Below are 13873 nucleotides of genomic sequence, written 5' to 3' on the forward strand. Positions count from 1 at the left end.
GTTTGACACAATGAACACATTTTGTAATCAAGACTCAAATTGAACCGTAAAGCGTGAAAAATCCAGTGCAGAGTGCTGCTCTGTAAATCTATGACAGAGAGAAGAGGAGTTCACTTACGTGTAGGTGGAGGTTTAGCAAACCGTGGGCTTGGCACTGTCTTGTTGCAAATAGCTGATGTGTCTGCTTTGTCAACATCCTGCTGCCATGCACTGAAACACATACATTTAATCAGAAACCATCTTATATTTACATATCATATAGAAATGTTTCTCTGTAGATTACTGTGCAGAGAGATGCATACTTGCTCGTTGGAGCCTGTCTGACATCCACACACTGCCTCCCGTTCCAGGCACAGTAAGGATCCCTTGAGAGGATGCACTCCCCGCAACTCTGATAATTAGCGCAGTTAGCTACTGGGACCTCCACCAGTTCAGAGAAAGAGGAAACATAAAGCTGACCCTGTGGAGGAGATGACAAAGCAGGGGACGGGAAGGAAGTGCCCCAAATACAGTTACTAGGTTACTCATTTCATCCAGACTCTTCCTTGTGTGACCCTGATCTAAATACAGCACTTTTCTTAACGCAGCTTTAATAGCTTAATGTACAAATCTAAGCAGAGTATCAAAGACAAGCCAGGATTCAAGAAGTGTCACAGTTGCAGCTGTTAAAAGCCCAGCTGTTTGCAGGTCCCCTGAGAGAATGTTGCATGTAATTAGCTCATTGAACACGAGGTCTGCTTTAGGCTGTGACTCTTCATGGCTCATGGAAGCTCTAAACTGCCAATAAATGCGCTTACTGAGCTTGTTATTACTTCGCACCACCAGAAAGCTCTGTAAAACAAGCTGAGCTGCACTATACCTTCTCAGTGTCCAGCTCAATGTGTTGCACTGGTCGGGAATCATTGAAGAGCGCAATCTCCTCGATGATGTGCATCTTGTTGTTAACGTTAATGGCTTTATGAAGTCTCCCATCATCTGAAAGATACAGTATCACTTGAAATTAAACACAGGAAGTTACAAAAAGATTGATGAGTGTGTTAGTGTGTGATGGTAAGCGAGGAGTCCTTTACCTGTGCCAATGAAGAGCACATTATACGCTTTTCTCACTGTCTTAACTCGATGGACAGCAATCTGTGTGTAGCGCACGTTGCGTTTTAGCAGGAGAGGCTGGCTGCGGATCACGCTGTCCATCAGAAAGTGGTCTTTGACAAAATTCAGCACCTTGTCCGGCATGTGCAGCGAGGAGGAGATGCCCTGCTCCCTGGCAGCATTTGTAATACACTGTGAAGGCAAAAATATCCAGTCATTTACAAACATTCACTCACACTGGATAATGACACACACTGCAGCTGCACAGCACCTCAGTGTTTCCTTTTGCTTAGATTTTTCAGTGATTCAGCTGTGATAAGCCCGCCAGGAAATGAAAGCGACAGTAATTTCATGAGAATCATGTTCAGGAAAAGAGAGACAGAGAGTGTCGCAAGCTCGACCGATATCTGAGCCTTGATCGTCAGTCAGAATCAAGGATGTGACTGATGAGCAGACAGGAGCGTATGAAACTCGCTCATGCAGCTGACATGACACGCTGTTGAGAACTGATGTGTTTGTGTGTGCAGGTGTCTCCAGCAGAGGGCAGCAGGCAGTTACTCACCACTCCAGGCCGAGGCTCTGGGACCGGATGGTTGTATGTGTACCACTGCTGAGTCTCTCTGTTGACCTCACGGTATCGCCCGTTGAACGCCTTTTCCACCTGGTCCATAGTGAAGGAACACACTGCAGAGCTTCCTGAAGCACCTTTGTACCTTTAAAGACAAAGAAGCACCTCAACAATACTGACTTTAAGAAAGCTGTCTGTGACATGACAGAGGGGAAATAACTGCGTGGTCATGTTCAACTGCCTAAGTAATGCAGATGGAAAGCAACTAGCAGCTAACTCTTGCACAAAGCACCTCCTCTCCTGTCTTACTTAAGATTAATATTTTTGTATGTGGTCCTTGTAAAAAACATTTTTAATTAAATTTAAATCTAAATGAGTCCAAATTTACCAAGAAGAAACCCTTCTATTGCGGAAAAAAAATCACCAAATTTAACATTTATCTCCCTACATCATGTTCTAAATGTAGTAGGCGTGATTTTCGTTCGGGCCCTTGACACTTTTGATAAGTGTGGCTCAACAGAGATGTATTTTCGACAGAAAAAAAGTGTAGCTTGACACTTTTCCTTTTTGTGTCATGCAGCTAGAGAATTCTGTTATGTCACAGACACTGTTAAGTCACTGATTTCATCAAAACTAGCACAAATATAGACACAGAAGAAACACCTGTCAGAGGGATATCTACACTGATGGTAATGATTCTAAACAAGCCCGCCTGAGGATATCGCCTGGTTACCATGGAGACAACAACAGAGTGGTGCAGGAATAAGTCCAGTAACCCGGAAATGAGTTAGGATGTTCGCACTCCTGGTTCCCTCGTCTCAAGGTCAATGGGTTTTTGGTTAGATGCCTGAAATAAGGTCTTGTGGGCTTTCACGTTTAGTTCTACAACATAAAATATGTCAGTAAATACCCCTCTTGTAAATTTTAAAGATTTTACTTGTCTCACTAAATGACGGTTGCTAACAAGTGGGAAAATTAGACTACAGAGCATCATCAAACCAAACACAGCTTTACAGCCTCGCTGTACTGGTGACGTTGAGTCTAACATTAGCTTTTTGCTTCTGGCGATTGCATTTACACTTCAAAAATCATATTAGTCATGTTCATTTGTGAAGATTGTCTTGCCAGGGAGATTATTTTCTGCAATATTTCAAAATCGAATGGAAATATCCAATTGGCTTTTTGTCAAGGGAACCGGGCAAGGTTACTTTCTGTGTTGGCCTACAAATAAACATCACTCTTTTGAAAACTCTCTTGAAGACTCTTTCATTTCTGTCAAGCGACGCTCATCAAAAGTGTCAAGTGCTGTAGCATAAATCAGGCTTAACACTGCCGGGTATTTAATTGTGTTAGCGAATACTAAATCCCCTTTATTTTAACTTATTTCTGGCCCAAAAACCATCAATTTAGTCTAAAAAGTATCAAAATTGGCCGATAAAACCTTCAACCTTCATTCATAAAACATGCTAAAATTCCCCAAATATTTACAGAAAATCTTGGTATCCTCAAACATAGCTAAGGCACTTGCATTTATTGTGGTTTAAATCATAACATTTCTATAGCATTCCTCAGACAAAAAGACACTTTTATTCCTAACACAATGCCACAACATATCTGAGGGTATCTCTTCATTAGTGAAGTGAAAGTTGGTCCTCACCACTGAGATGTGAAGACTCCATAAAACACAGTGTTCTTCCAGTCCTCGGGGCTGGGTGTCAGCACAAACATGTCTTGGATTATGTTAAAGGGGAAGCCATCATCAGGCAGAGAGCACAAGAGCTGAGCCTTCAGGAAGGTCGTCCATTTCTTCTGCAGAACCCTCTCGCCTCCCATGTCGCCCTGCAACATAAATATTGGAGCGATTCAATGTGTGGCCAGTAGAGGGTGCAACAATATAAGACTGACACCTGTCTGAGGCGGCTGACAATGCCTCTGAGAAAAAAACGGTTTGATACACAAGTGTGATTTGATGGGATCTGACAGGCATGTAAAAAGCATGAAATAATAATGTGCACCATATGGTATGATGCCATGGCATACCTCACATACCATAACATACAATACATACTGCATGTAATCATATTCATCTGTCATCTGACTTAAACAGAGAGGAAAGAAAGCACTTTATCCAAAGGTGAAACTGTTTGAGTTGACGTAATTGAGAAACATTAACCTCATATAGCAAAACTATAACAAGCTAAATCAATTGTGCCTGTAACACAGATATACCCTGAGGCAGCAGACTTCTAGGTCATGAAAACAATATACATCATCACAACTGGCTTAGATAAAAAAAAAAAAAAAAAAAAACACTTGGGGCTTTGAGGAGGGCAACTGCTTTTAAATGAAAAAGAAAAAGAGGCTTTGCCCTCTGACAATCCTTCTTCACTGACACCACCGCTGTGATTCAGCGCCTTTGGCACTAGCCTTCAAAGTGATGTGTGGCACGGGACCTCCTTGACATGCAGACTAATTTGGCTGCACAGACTGTACAAGAGGATATCTGTGCAAATTGCAACTACATCTTTAAACCTCAATGTGAAAGTGATTTATGGTGTGTGATGTATGACTGTAAAAAAAAGACTTTATCCCACAGGGAGTCGCGGGCCTCAGGGAGGTAGCTACAGATGTTTTACCTACACAAACCAAGAGCCTTTTTCAGTTTTGGAAAAAAAAGGGGGCATTTAAGGCAGGATGATCTCCTGCACCAGCCACGCTGTTTACATTCAACTCATGGCAACAATTATTTCGGTTTTTTCACAGGCTTAGATCTAACGAAATGAACGCTGGCTGCTGCAAGAAATAGGCAGTTTTAAAAATGTGCAGAGGACCAAAGAGAAATACTAAATGATCTAAACTACATAAAACCCTTTAACATGAAGCTCCAATTGAATCCACTTTAGTATTACATTAATCAGAGGAAATGGCAGCGCTGGATGGGAGGGGAAATGACACATGACCAATACTGAGCTTCTGAAGCAATTACTTATTGCAGTAACCCAGGCAGATAATGAGCAACATACAGTATATCCTCTCGTCCTCCTGACTGAACCTAGCTTTATAATTTAATGCCACTCTGTGCTTAAACTGACTTCTGAATAATTGAAGCAAATGCATCCCATTCATTAATCCCTTGTGAGAGCATCCCTTGTTCAAAAAGCCATGAACATGGCAGCCAGTAATGGCTTCTTTCTGGGAAACTGAATGATCCAGCAAATGAGAACAAGCTTTGTTTTGTCTGTTTCAAGTAAAAACATTGTTTATCATTCCATAGTTAGTCTCTATGAAGTGGAACTTGTGTACTAAACACCTGAACAAACAACAAAGAGCGGGACGGCGGCAGACATAATAAGTCAAACAAGGGATAAGGGAGTTGCGAAAAGGATTTAAACAAGTAAAAATTAACAGGAATCATTACGCACAACACTTACGGGAACTGACACCATCGATCTTCTGAGCATTTGCTTATTTCACATCTTTGTTATGTTCTACAGTTGTTTGGAAAGGACACTCCCAAAATGTGGCACGCTATTACTAATTTCCTCTTGAGTAATCTGAACCTGGATACTTTGTATTCTGAGCATATTTTAACCATATGTGAGAAAACCTATCATCAACACGATGATGAGTCAATATTTATATAACTGTAAACTGTTTATTTTTAATTAGATGTATGGGAAAACAAGTGGATAATTGCATTAAGATGAAGAAATGTAACACTGTGGGCAGACTGAAACAGGCCTGTGATTCACAGCTGGGCTTTGTATAAAAAATGGAAATTAAAAAAAATACACTGGCTCTTCACGGAGATTCCTAAAAAGTTGAGATCAACAATGATGAAAAAACATATACAAAAATAAGTTGTGTCACAGGTAGGCCTCAGATTTTCCCTACATGGTTATCGTGGTCAAAAGAATAATAATACAATTAATGTGCCCTTTGTCTCTTTTTGGTGAATGAATTACACTCAAATACGAGTATGAGGAGGTGGCAAAGGAGAGAAAGCAAGAGCAGAAAGAAACGGACACGATTCAAGAGGCACTGGATTATTTACATGGTATTATCATATGTGTATTATTAACATGATATCAATTGTTCACTGGTATATTGCGACATTCCTAGTCATTTAAAATACAAAAAAGTCCTCAAACAACAGCTCTAACTTATTTTCTCTGAAGTGAACATCAAACTGTCAGCTGGTACATTTCATCCTCCTTCAACTGTGATAAACATGATTATTTTTACAGAGACAAGCAGCCGTCTGATCTGGAGAACTGGTTTGTGATATTAATGATGTTTACAGAAACTGAGGAGACCCTAAAAGATATTAACAAATACTGCGTGAGGTCTGCGTTTCACTTTATACGCCCTGAGTTTAAGTATTTCAGCAGGTGATAATCCATTTCCACGCATGGATCTGGTGCTACAGTAATCCTAAAACATTTTGACTTGGCTACAGAGTCCTGTCTGAACACAAATATTTGGTGAAACAGGATAAGAATTGAGGGAGGAGAGGATCTGGAGAAAAAGTATCAAACAGAGGCAGACGTGAGAGGAATGTTTTTCTGTAACAAGAGACTGTGCGTCACTGCCCAGAAAGACTGAGCTATACTTATCAGAATCTTTCTGAAGACGTCTTATACGTCTGTATAGGAGCACAAACACACATGAAATGCACGAGCAAACTCCTCCCAGGTCTGATAGCTTCCTATAGTGATGTGAGGGGGTGTCAGGATATATTGCTTTAGAGGGGGAAAAGGCACCTTTAGATGGACTATCTGCCTTCAAGCATCACTCACCTTACACACGCGAGCAATGCGTGACACAATGGTGTTGTCAAAGAAATCAAACTCCTTTCCTGCTTCGCTGAAGAAGAAGTAAATCTTATCATCATCACCCACTAGGTTGCCCTTGGGCAGGCTCTCCTGTATGTAGGCAGAGCCGACAAACGCCGGGTCTGAAAGAAAAACGACGTGAACAATACTGTCAACTTACAGTATATGAAATTCAGGTATCCGGGGACAGACGTCCCTATTCCCTCCGACATCAACACGCTAAACGGAAAATTCAATTGTGACAGGGACTCTGACAGATTGCAGGTAAACACGTTTCATCTATATAATCTTGAATGGTGTCAAATTCTATTCTCATACAGCGTATCTGACACAACAGTTTCAGAATGTCATTTATTTTATATAAGACGTGATATCAAAATATATATATTTATCACATAAACATAATAAAAAACATTGCCTTCTAGCCAAGACACTCTACCTTGAAGCCAGTTGAGTGAGTTTTCGGTTTTCAGAGCAGTTCCTTGGCTCAGACTCTTGTAAATGATGGGTTCATTTCCTTGGAAATTACTGACTGTGCCAGCGTACAGCTCTCCATCTGCAACGCAGTGAAGAAGACCAGCATAATCACAGTGTTTACCACCAGGGAAAGGCTTCTGCGTCACACACAGTAATGAAATCCAGAGGTTATGCCCCAATTCGTCTCCATATCAACCACCTGTATCTCGTTACTTTGCTGATTCCCAAAGCGGCTTCTTGAAATCAAAACATTTAACCAAAGCTTGATTTTATCGACAGCCATTCTGGGACCTACCAGCCATGATTGCAGTGGACTTGTATTCAGGGTTAAACGGGCAGCGGCTTCGTCCATCTTCTGTGACTATCTCACCGGTATCACTCTTGACAAGAGAGAAGTCTGCAGAGTTCTGGAGAGCACACACACACATCCTGTGTCACATTTACTTGAAAAGTAAGGCTGTAACCTGCTCTGACAGTGACCGCTGTCTGTCTGTCCCACAGCGAAAAGGTGAACGGTCAGTCTTCGGGTAAAGATGGCGCCCAGGTCACCCCTGTATGTTTGTTACGGACAGTTTTCAAAGGCTTTAAAGGATTTGTAGAAAAGGATTGCAAAGCTGGGTCGATTTTTATATAATGTGATTACATGCATTAAATATTTTGATCCATTTCCCCTCGGCACAGGAAGTAATAAAATAATGTACATACAGTATATTGTGTCTGGCCGGGCATCATGGGCCTCAGCCAGACTGCTAAGTGAGCTGAGAGGCAGGAAACAGCCTGCATCAGATTTTAGATGCTCTTCCGCAAGAATCTAATAAATAAACACCACATATAGAGTCCTCCACCAGGGTAATAAATACAAAAAAACAATGAATGACACAGCTTTTTTCATCCTCAACACATGCACAGGTTGCACACAGCAGGTCACTGCAACAGATGTGACAGGTTCATATATAGACACTTACTATGTAAGCACAGGTGGGGCTGAAGGCGTATGTTCCACACACGTACAGATGGGTGCTGTTAATACGTAGTAAAATCTTGATGTAGTTGAAGCAGTCCTTCTGTAATTAAAAACACAGAAAAGAAGTTCATGAAAAAGACATTTTCTTTATAGCTGCTAACATACTGCAAGAAGATTAAGGTGATAGGGCTGTATTTAATCTCCATCCAAAAGTTTTGCTTCCTGTCTCAAGACACTTACTAAGACAGTGAAGATATAAATGTAAAGAAAGCACACATCATCTTTTCGACTAAAGTTTCTACTGTAAATTGTATTATTAAAACTCACTTCCCAGGTATGCATTTTTGTGCCATCTTTTTTTATTCTATTCAAATCAAACACTGATTCCTCCTGTTAATGTTTCCTAATGAGTTAGTCATCATACAGTCACACTTCTAGGTCTGTATGTTTCCATGTCAAAGTGTGAGTGGAGTAAGCTGAAAAAAAGAAAGAGTGTAATAGAAGAAATGTTTGTTTTAAAGGAAGGGAAAAATCCATTGTTGTAGAATGGAAAGTTACAACTTGACAGGAAATTTCCAGGGTTCTGCCCTGGGTCTGTTTCCAAAGTGCCCTGCAACAATGGTCAACTTGACCAGTGAGGCAAACCTGCAGTCGTGTAAATAAAGTCTGAGCCATCTGACTTTAGCTACTTGAGCTTTTACACCAACAGTTCACTTGCCTTCGGGTCTTTGCCTTTGAACGTGCACTCTTCTCTCTTCCTCTCTGGAGTTTCCCACGTGAGCTGCAGGAGAGAAACACAGTCAGACTCATACTGGGTGTATAATACAGTGAGGCAGGTTATATTCACATTGGACGTCTGGGACCTAATCATATTCATGTTGTACCTCTGGGAGCCTATTATAACCACATTCATATTGATGCAATATACTGTATATGATACTGCAATTTACAGACGCTCTGCTCTTACGTTTCTTTGTAACTTGGCTGAGCTGATATCAGTGAGGTTGAGAGCAAAGAGAATCTCCCGAGCGCCAACGTACAACGTGTTGTCTTCTTTACTGAGGAGGAGAGAGGTGTAGTTGAAGACTCTGTCGACAGAGAATCTTCTGGTTGTCCTCTCCTTCGCATCTGGACAGAAACAGACAGAGAAGGAGAGGTGTTATTCATGAATGAGCCATTACGAGCTTTTGGAGATAGAAAATGCAGAAAAGGCACTTGAGCATGCAAATTACAGCATTTTGGTGTTTTGAGTGTGGCCGTAAAATTTGATGTACATCCCAGACTGAAGATATTCTGTCTTAATTAGACACACTAGCACGATGTGTCACCCCTGACAAGCCTCACTGAGTTGTCTTGTTTCTCATGACAACTACACGGCCCAGAAATATTTTGTGTGTTTTACTGTTGATGACATAGTTTGACTAGAGTTTGGATTTCATAAAAAACACCCACGAGTTGTCCTCACATCACCTACCTATTCAGAAACATTTTAAGCTTTTTTGGGAAGGAATTTTTGCATGCATCAGACAGTGCACAGTAGAGAGATGACAGGAAACAAGCAGAGAGAGGTGGATGACATGGAGCAAAGGTCACACGCGGACTCGAATTGACCCTTTGCTAAGCCCTGTCCCTTTCTCGCTGTTAGAGCTAGCATGAAGCCTACACTGCCACTAACTGCACTCCCTAAAGGAAAATTATCTAATTTTTGAAAAAACAAAACAGCTATTTTGAAGAGAAGCAGACAGAGGGGTCTACAATAGCCGTTTAAAGGATATAACCACTATCCACGATGTCAAACTGACTAGCATAACAGCAAGTTAAAAAAAGTAAAGGTAGAACCTAAAGCCTAAAGATCACAGTGTAAAAGTAAACCACCACATCATCTGGCGACCGTGACAGAAGACAGTAAAATTAAATTGCAGCACATGGAAAAGCAAAAGCAGCATGTGTATACATTCAGTATATCTTCAGCAGCATCCCAGGCACGCCATTTAACCATGACTTGACATCCATAAAACCAGCCTGAAAATGAAGAAAATCTGGAATGATTGCATGAAAGTCTATGAAGCACAGCTGTGTAGCGTGGTTAAAGCTAGCTGAGGCCACGCTATTATTGGACACTCTGCGTTCAGGGGCAGGACTTAGCGAAGGGTCAACTGGGGATGTTGCAGCTACATGACATCTGGGCAACCAGGATGCTCCTGAAACAAAGTTGCTGGCTATAAACTCAGAGGTCATCTCAGTCCATTTCAGTGCTCACACTGTTACTGGACATTGACTTTGTAGGGCAATGCACCTACTACAGGAGATCTACAGCACAGCTAAGGATCTGAGGCCTCATGCAGTATTCAATACACCAGGTAATAAAAAAGAAAAGATGAAAAGAAATCAACCTGCCTGTGTGTGTTCGACTGCAACTTCTAAATCCTGTCAGCTTCTCATCAGAGAAGGACAAAAAAAAGAGTAAAGAACACAGAGAGAAAATTCCTCCTATTTCTCCTGCAGTAAGTGAATGGTTCGCTCCATCCACATTAACACCTCCCGACTGAAGCCAAGGGTTAAATCACCAACCCTCCTAATCGCTGCTTTAAAGGCCCATGTGTATCACAGATTTGCAGCAGCCTGGAGGCTTTCACTGCTGGCCCAGCTTGAACAACTTGCCTTAATTGCGTGCCAGCATAAACAGAAGCAGGGAGCTGATGGAAACTTGAAGTGACTGAGGCTCTGATACAGGACCTTTGCCCCTGTAATGTGACAAATGAGGAAAGAAATAACAGGGCAAAAGACTACCATTTATTTTACTGAGGAAGGTCCTCTAATATTTGTTTTTCTCAATGATGTGATTTCATGTTTGTAGAGGAATGTTGCTCTCCATTATCTATTTTAACATTACTACTCGAAGGGCCAAAAATGACCAGGATGGGGAGGGGCTGAATGTTATGTTTCACTAGAATTATTAATATTTTATTTGGACCCTCCTCTTGACTCAGAAAAAACAGCTACATCCTCCCCCCAATTTCTCAAAATAATATAAGTGCTGAATTGGTTCAGTTAATTTCATTATCTACGTATAACCAAAAGGGGCAAAGCACACAGTATTTAAGTTGGAGTACTCCAATTTAAACCATATATCTAACGAACGATGGAGCTGAACTTAAAAGAAACTAAAGAATCTTCCCTCTGTTGCTCTCCCCACAAAATTCAGACCACCTTCCCTTCAAACAGAAAAATAAGATAAAATAAAAGTAACCCTCTCCCTTCTCTGATTCAATCATGTCCCTAATAGTTTTTGTACAGCCCCTCAGAAAAAAATTACAAGCCATGTTTCTCTTGTGAAGCGAATAATCTACTCAAAGCGTGGTTTTGTCAGAAGTTGGAAGTTTGGCTTTAAGCATTGTAGAAGAAGTAGAGGTTTTTGCCTTGGCAATCTAACCTATCTACAAGAGAAAAACAGAGGGAGGTCTTGAGGACTTCATTTCTACTGGGCAAGTTTGAAGTGTTCTGTCGTGTCTGCTAGTATTGGCCGTATTTCATGCTGTCTGGAAATAAAGACAAATTAATGGAATGATCCGGGAAAATGCCCACTCAGACACAGCTGATCAGTCATGTTAGTTAAATGTTCCCTACATCAGAAATTCTCTGGCGATGGTGTTTCCATTCCAACAAATGCAAAAGCCACCTCAAGCGAGCATAAAAACTTTTTTGTGCAGTTGAGGAAGTATCAAATTTCGCTGTTTCCATACAGCTTTTCTGATGAAATACATCAAAATGCACATTACTATGTATTTATGGAAACATGGCTACAGTCGCACTTTCATCTGTGAGTCAACAAAAACATAACGCATTGTCACATTAAGCCAAAGTCACTTTCATATTTGTCGGTGGTATTTTCACTCTCCGGGCTTCTAAGAATCCCAGGCATGGCAGATTCATACTGGATTAAAACCACAGATGCTGGTGGTAATAATTACAATTATAGCACTTCCCGGCATAAACTAATCCAGTCCAGATAGAGAAAGGTGTCATTAAGTTGTACCGATAATAAGCACACTATGTTGTCTGTACCCTGTAGTAGATGTGACCTGGTATAACCTCACCTCAGAGGGTTGGTACAGGAGGTTGAGACTTCCTCTCCCTCAGGAAAACATCATGTTAATAGCAGCCCATCGCTACGGCAACAGAGAGCCATATTGTAGTTAAATCTGTGTGTAAAACCACAAGAGGCTCTGCTCTACGCACTGTGCATGGACCCAGTGGGGCCGTTCTTCTCTCCTTCTCACTATCATCACAGGATAAATGGAGTGCTCCTCTGTGCTGGTACCGTTCCCCCCTCTCGTCTTCCCCACAGAGTCTTGAGAAGTTTAACAGTGATTTACAGAGAGAGCGAGACAAAGGCCAAAGCCTGAACGAAAACAAGAGCTTTGAGGGATTTTCACAGAGGTGAATATCTACACAATTATCCTCTGGAGTCAGATCACCACTGTCATACTTAGCGACCACAGCTGACGAAGAAAAACAATAGGGCCCCTAATTGAGTATCATTAAAGAGATCCAGGAGGGTTTGCAACCACACAAAGCTTTCCATTTACAATTTGAGGAAAACATTAATCATCTCTCAGTATAGACCTATTGGTTTACAACGCTTTATTCCTCTGAGGGGAAGGTAACTGTTGATGGTATATTATGTAACAACAAGTTTTGCGTACGTTCTCTATTAATAAAAGGTATGCTTCAAGTATTAACTGGGCAGTCTAGCAACGACAGGTTTAAATTCCAGCAAGATGTTGCTCTAATCAATATTTTATAGCCTCGTTTTAATGTTGTCAAGAAAGAGGCCTTGTGGGCTCACCTTTCTCATGTTGGAGACACCATTGTTCCAAGTTTAGAACAAGCTAGTTGGCTTCTTCAACTTTAAACTCCCCGTGAAGCGAAAATTACAGCATATCTGGTTTCTGTGCTGTGATGTATTTCCCACTGAAACGGAATATTTGAGCGGTGTACAGCAACAAGAGGGATATAAAATAAATCATTCGCGTTTGTTTGGACCGCTAAGAAGTGGGCAGATTAGAGTTTAGCTTGATTTGGAGCTATAGTGGAGTCTGCTGGCTCCACACACACCTCCCTTGCTGTTAGATCACGAGGAGGACGAAGGAGAGATTAATGATTGTTTAAAATATGAAAACAAAAGTTTTGCCCACTGACTTCCAAACACACATCTCTCCCTATCTCCATATTGCTGTTAGCCACTACAACCCACTAACAGTTGTAGTTCTATATGACCGGTGTGGTTAGCCAGTCACTCAAAGTCTCATTTAACTGGATGAACTTATTGAGTGTATAATGAGTCATCAAACATTTGAAACTGTTTTACCTGGCTGTCCAGAAAGAGAACAGACAGGGATTCTTACGGAAAAATAATCTGATACCAACTATTTTGACATATATTTGGCATATAACAATAGATAAATGATTGATCAACACAAGCACAATGGATTAAAATCAGGAAAATGTATTTTTCACTTCACAGGGATTTAAATAATATTTGCTTTTACCAGTAACATAAATGTGAGTTGAGCTCTTGATGCCATTAATACATTGAATGTTGACTTGGAACATACCAACAAGACATGAACAATTAATCACTACTGTCAGTTATCAAGGGAATAAGCTAAACCTTTCAGATATCCGTGTGCCAGTCATTTCAGCTAATCTCTGTTTTAGTATGCAGATTAAAAAAAGGCTAATATGAAGCTAATTCACTGTCGGACGATAGCTGTTGGGTTCCAAGACAGTGTTTCAGCCAATACGTTTCACCTCTGTTGCTCTCTACATGGACTACTTGCCTGCTTAAACGTGATTAATCAACACCACTCGGTCTACATATAGAAATCAGAGCACTTCTGATACTGAAGTCTTGTCTTGTTGCCTACATGCTCTGCA

The 13873-nt window shown here is 41.0% G+C and overlaps 1 protein-coding gene across 2 annotated transcripts in view; it reads right to left on the reverse strand.

The window, feature by feature from the left end:
- sema4ba (sema domain, immunoglobulin domain (Ig), transmembrane domain (TM) and short cytoplasmic domain, (semaphorin) 4Ba) overlaps window positions 1–13873 on the reverse strand; it is a 65130-nt gene that overhangs the window by 4733 nt on the left and 46524 nt on the right. For both annotated transcript variants that reach the window (XM_050073980.1, XM_050073979.1), the window contains exons 3-14: window positions 8901–9061; window positions 8652–8714; window positions 7935–8033; window positions 7265–7376; window positions 6932–7048; window positions 6457–6614; window positions 3315–3496; window positions 1652–1802; window positions 1071–1281; window positions 860–975; window positions 303–460; window positions 119–210 (exon numbers count right to left, since the gene is read on the reverse strand). In XM_050073980.1, coding sequence (XP_049929937.1) covers window positions 119–210; window positions 303–460; window positions 860–975; window positions 1071–1281; window positions 1652–1802; window positions 3315–3496; window positions 6457–6614; window positions 6932–7048; window positions 7265–7376; window positions 7935–8033; window positions 8652–8714; window positions 8901–9061 — 1620 coding nt within the window. The remainder of the gene's footprint in view (window positions 1–118; window positions 211–302; window positions 461–859; window positions 976–1070; window positions 1282–1651; window positions 1803–3314; window positions 3497–6456; window positions 6615–6931; window positions 7049–7264; window positions 7377–7934; window positions 8034–8651; window positions 8715–8900; window positions 9062–13873) is intronic.

The sequence above is a fragment of the Epinephelus moara genome, chromosome 20, assembly GCF_006386435.1.
Source record: "Epinephelus moara isolate mb chromosome 20, YSFRI_EMoa_1.0, whole genome shotgun sequence".
Lineage (NCBI taxonomy): Eukaryota > Metazoa > Chordata > Actinopteri > Perciformes > Serranidae > Epinephelus > Epinephelus moara.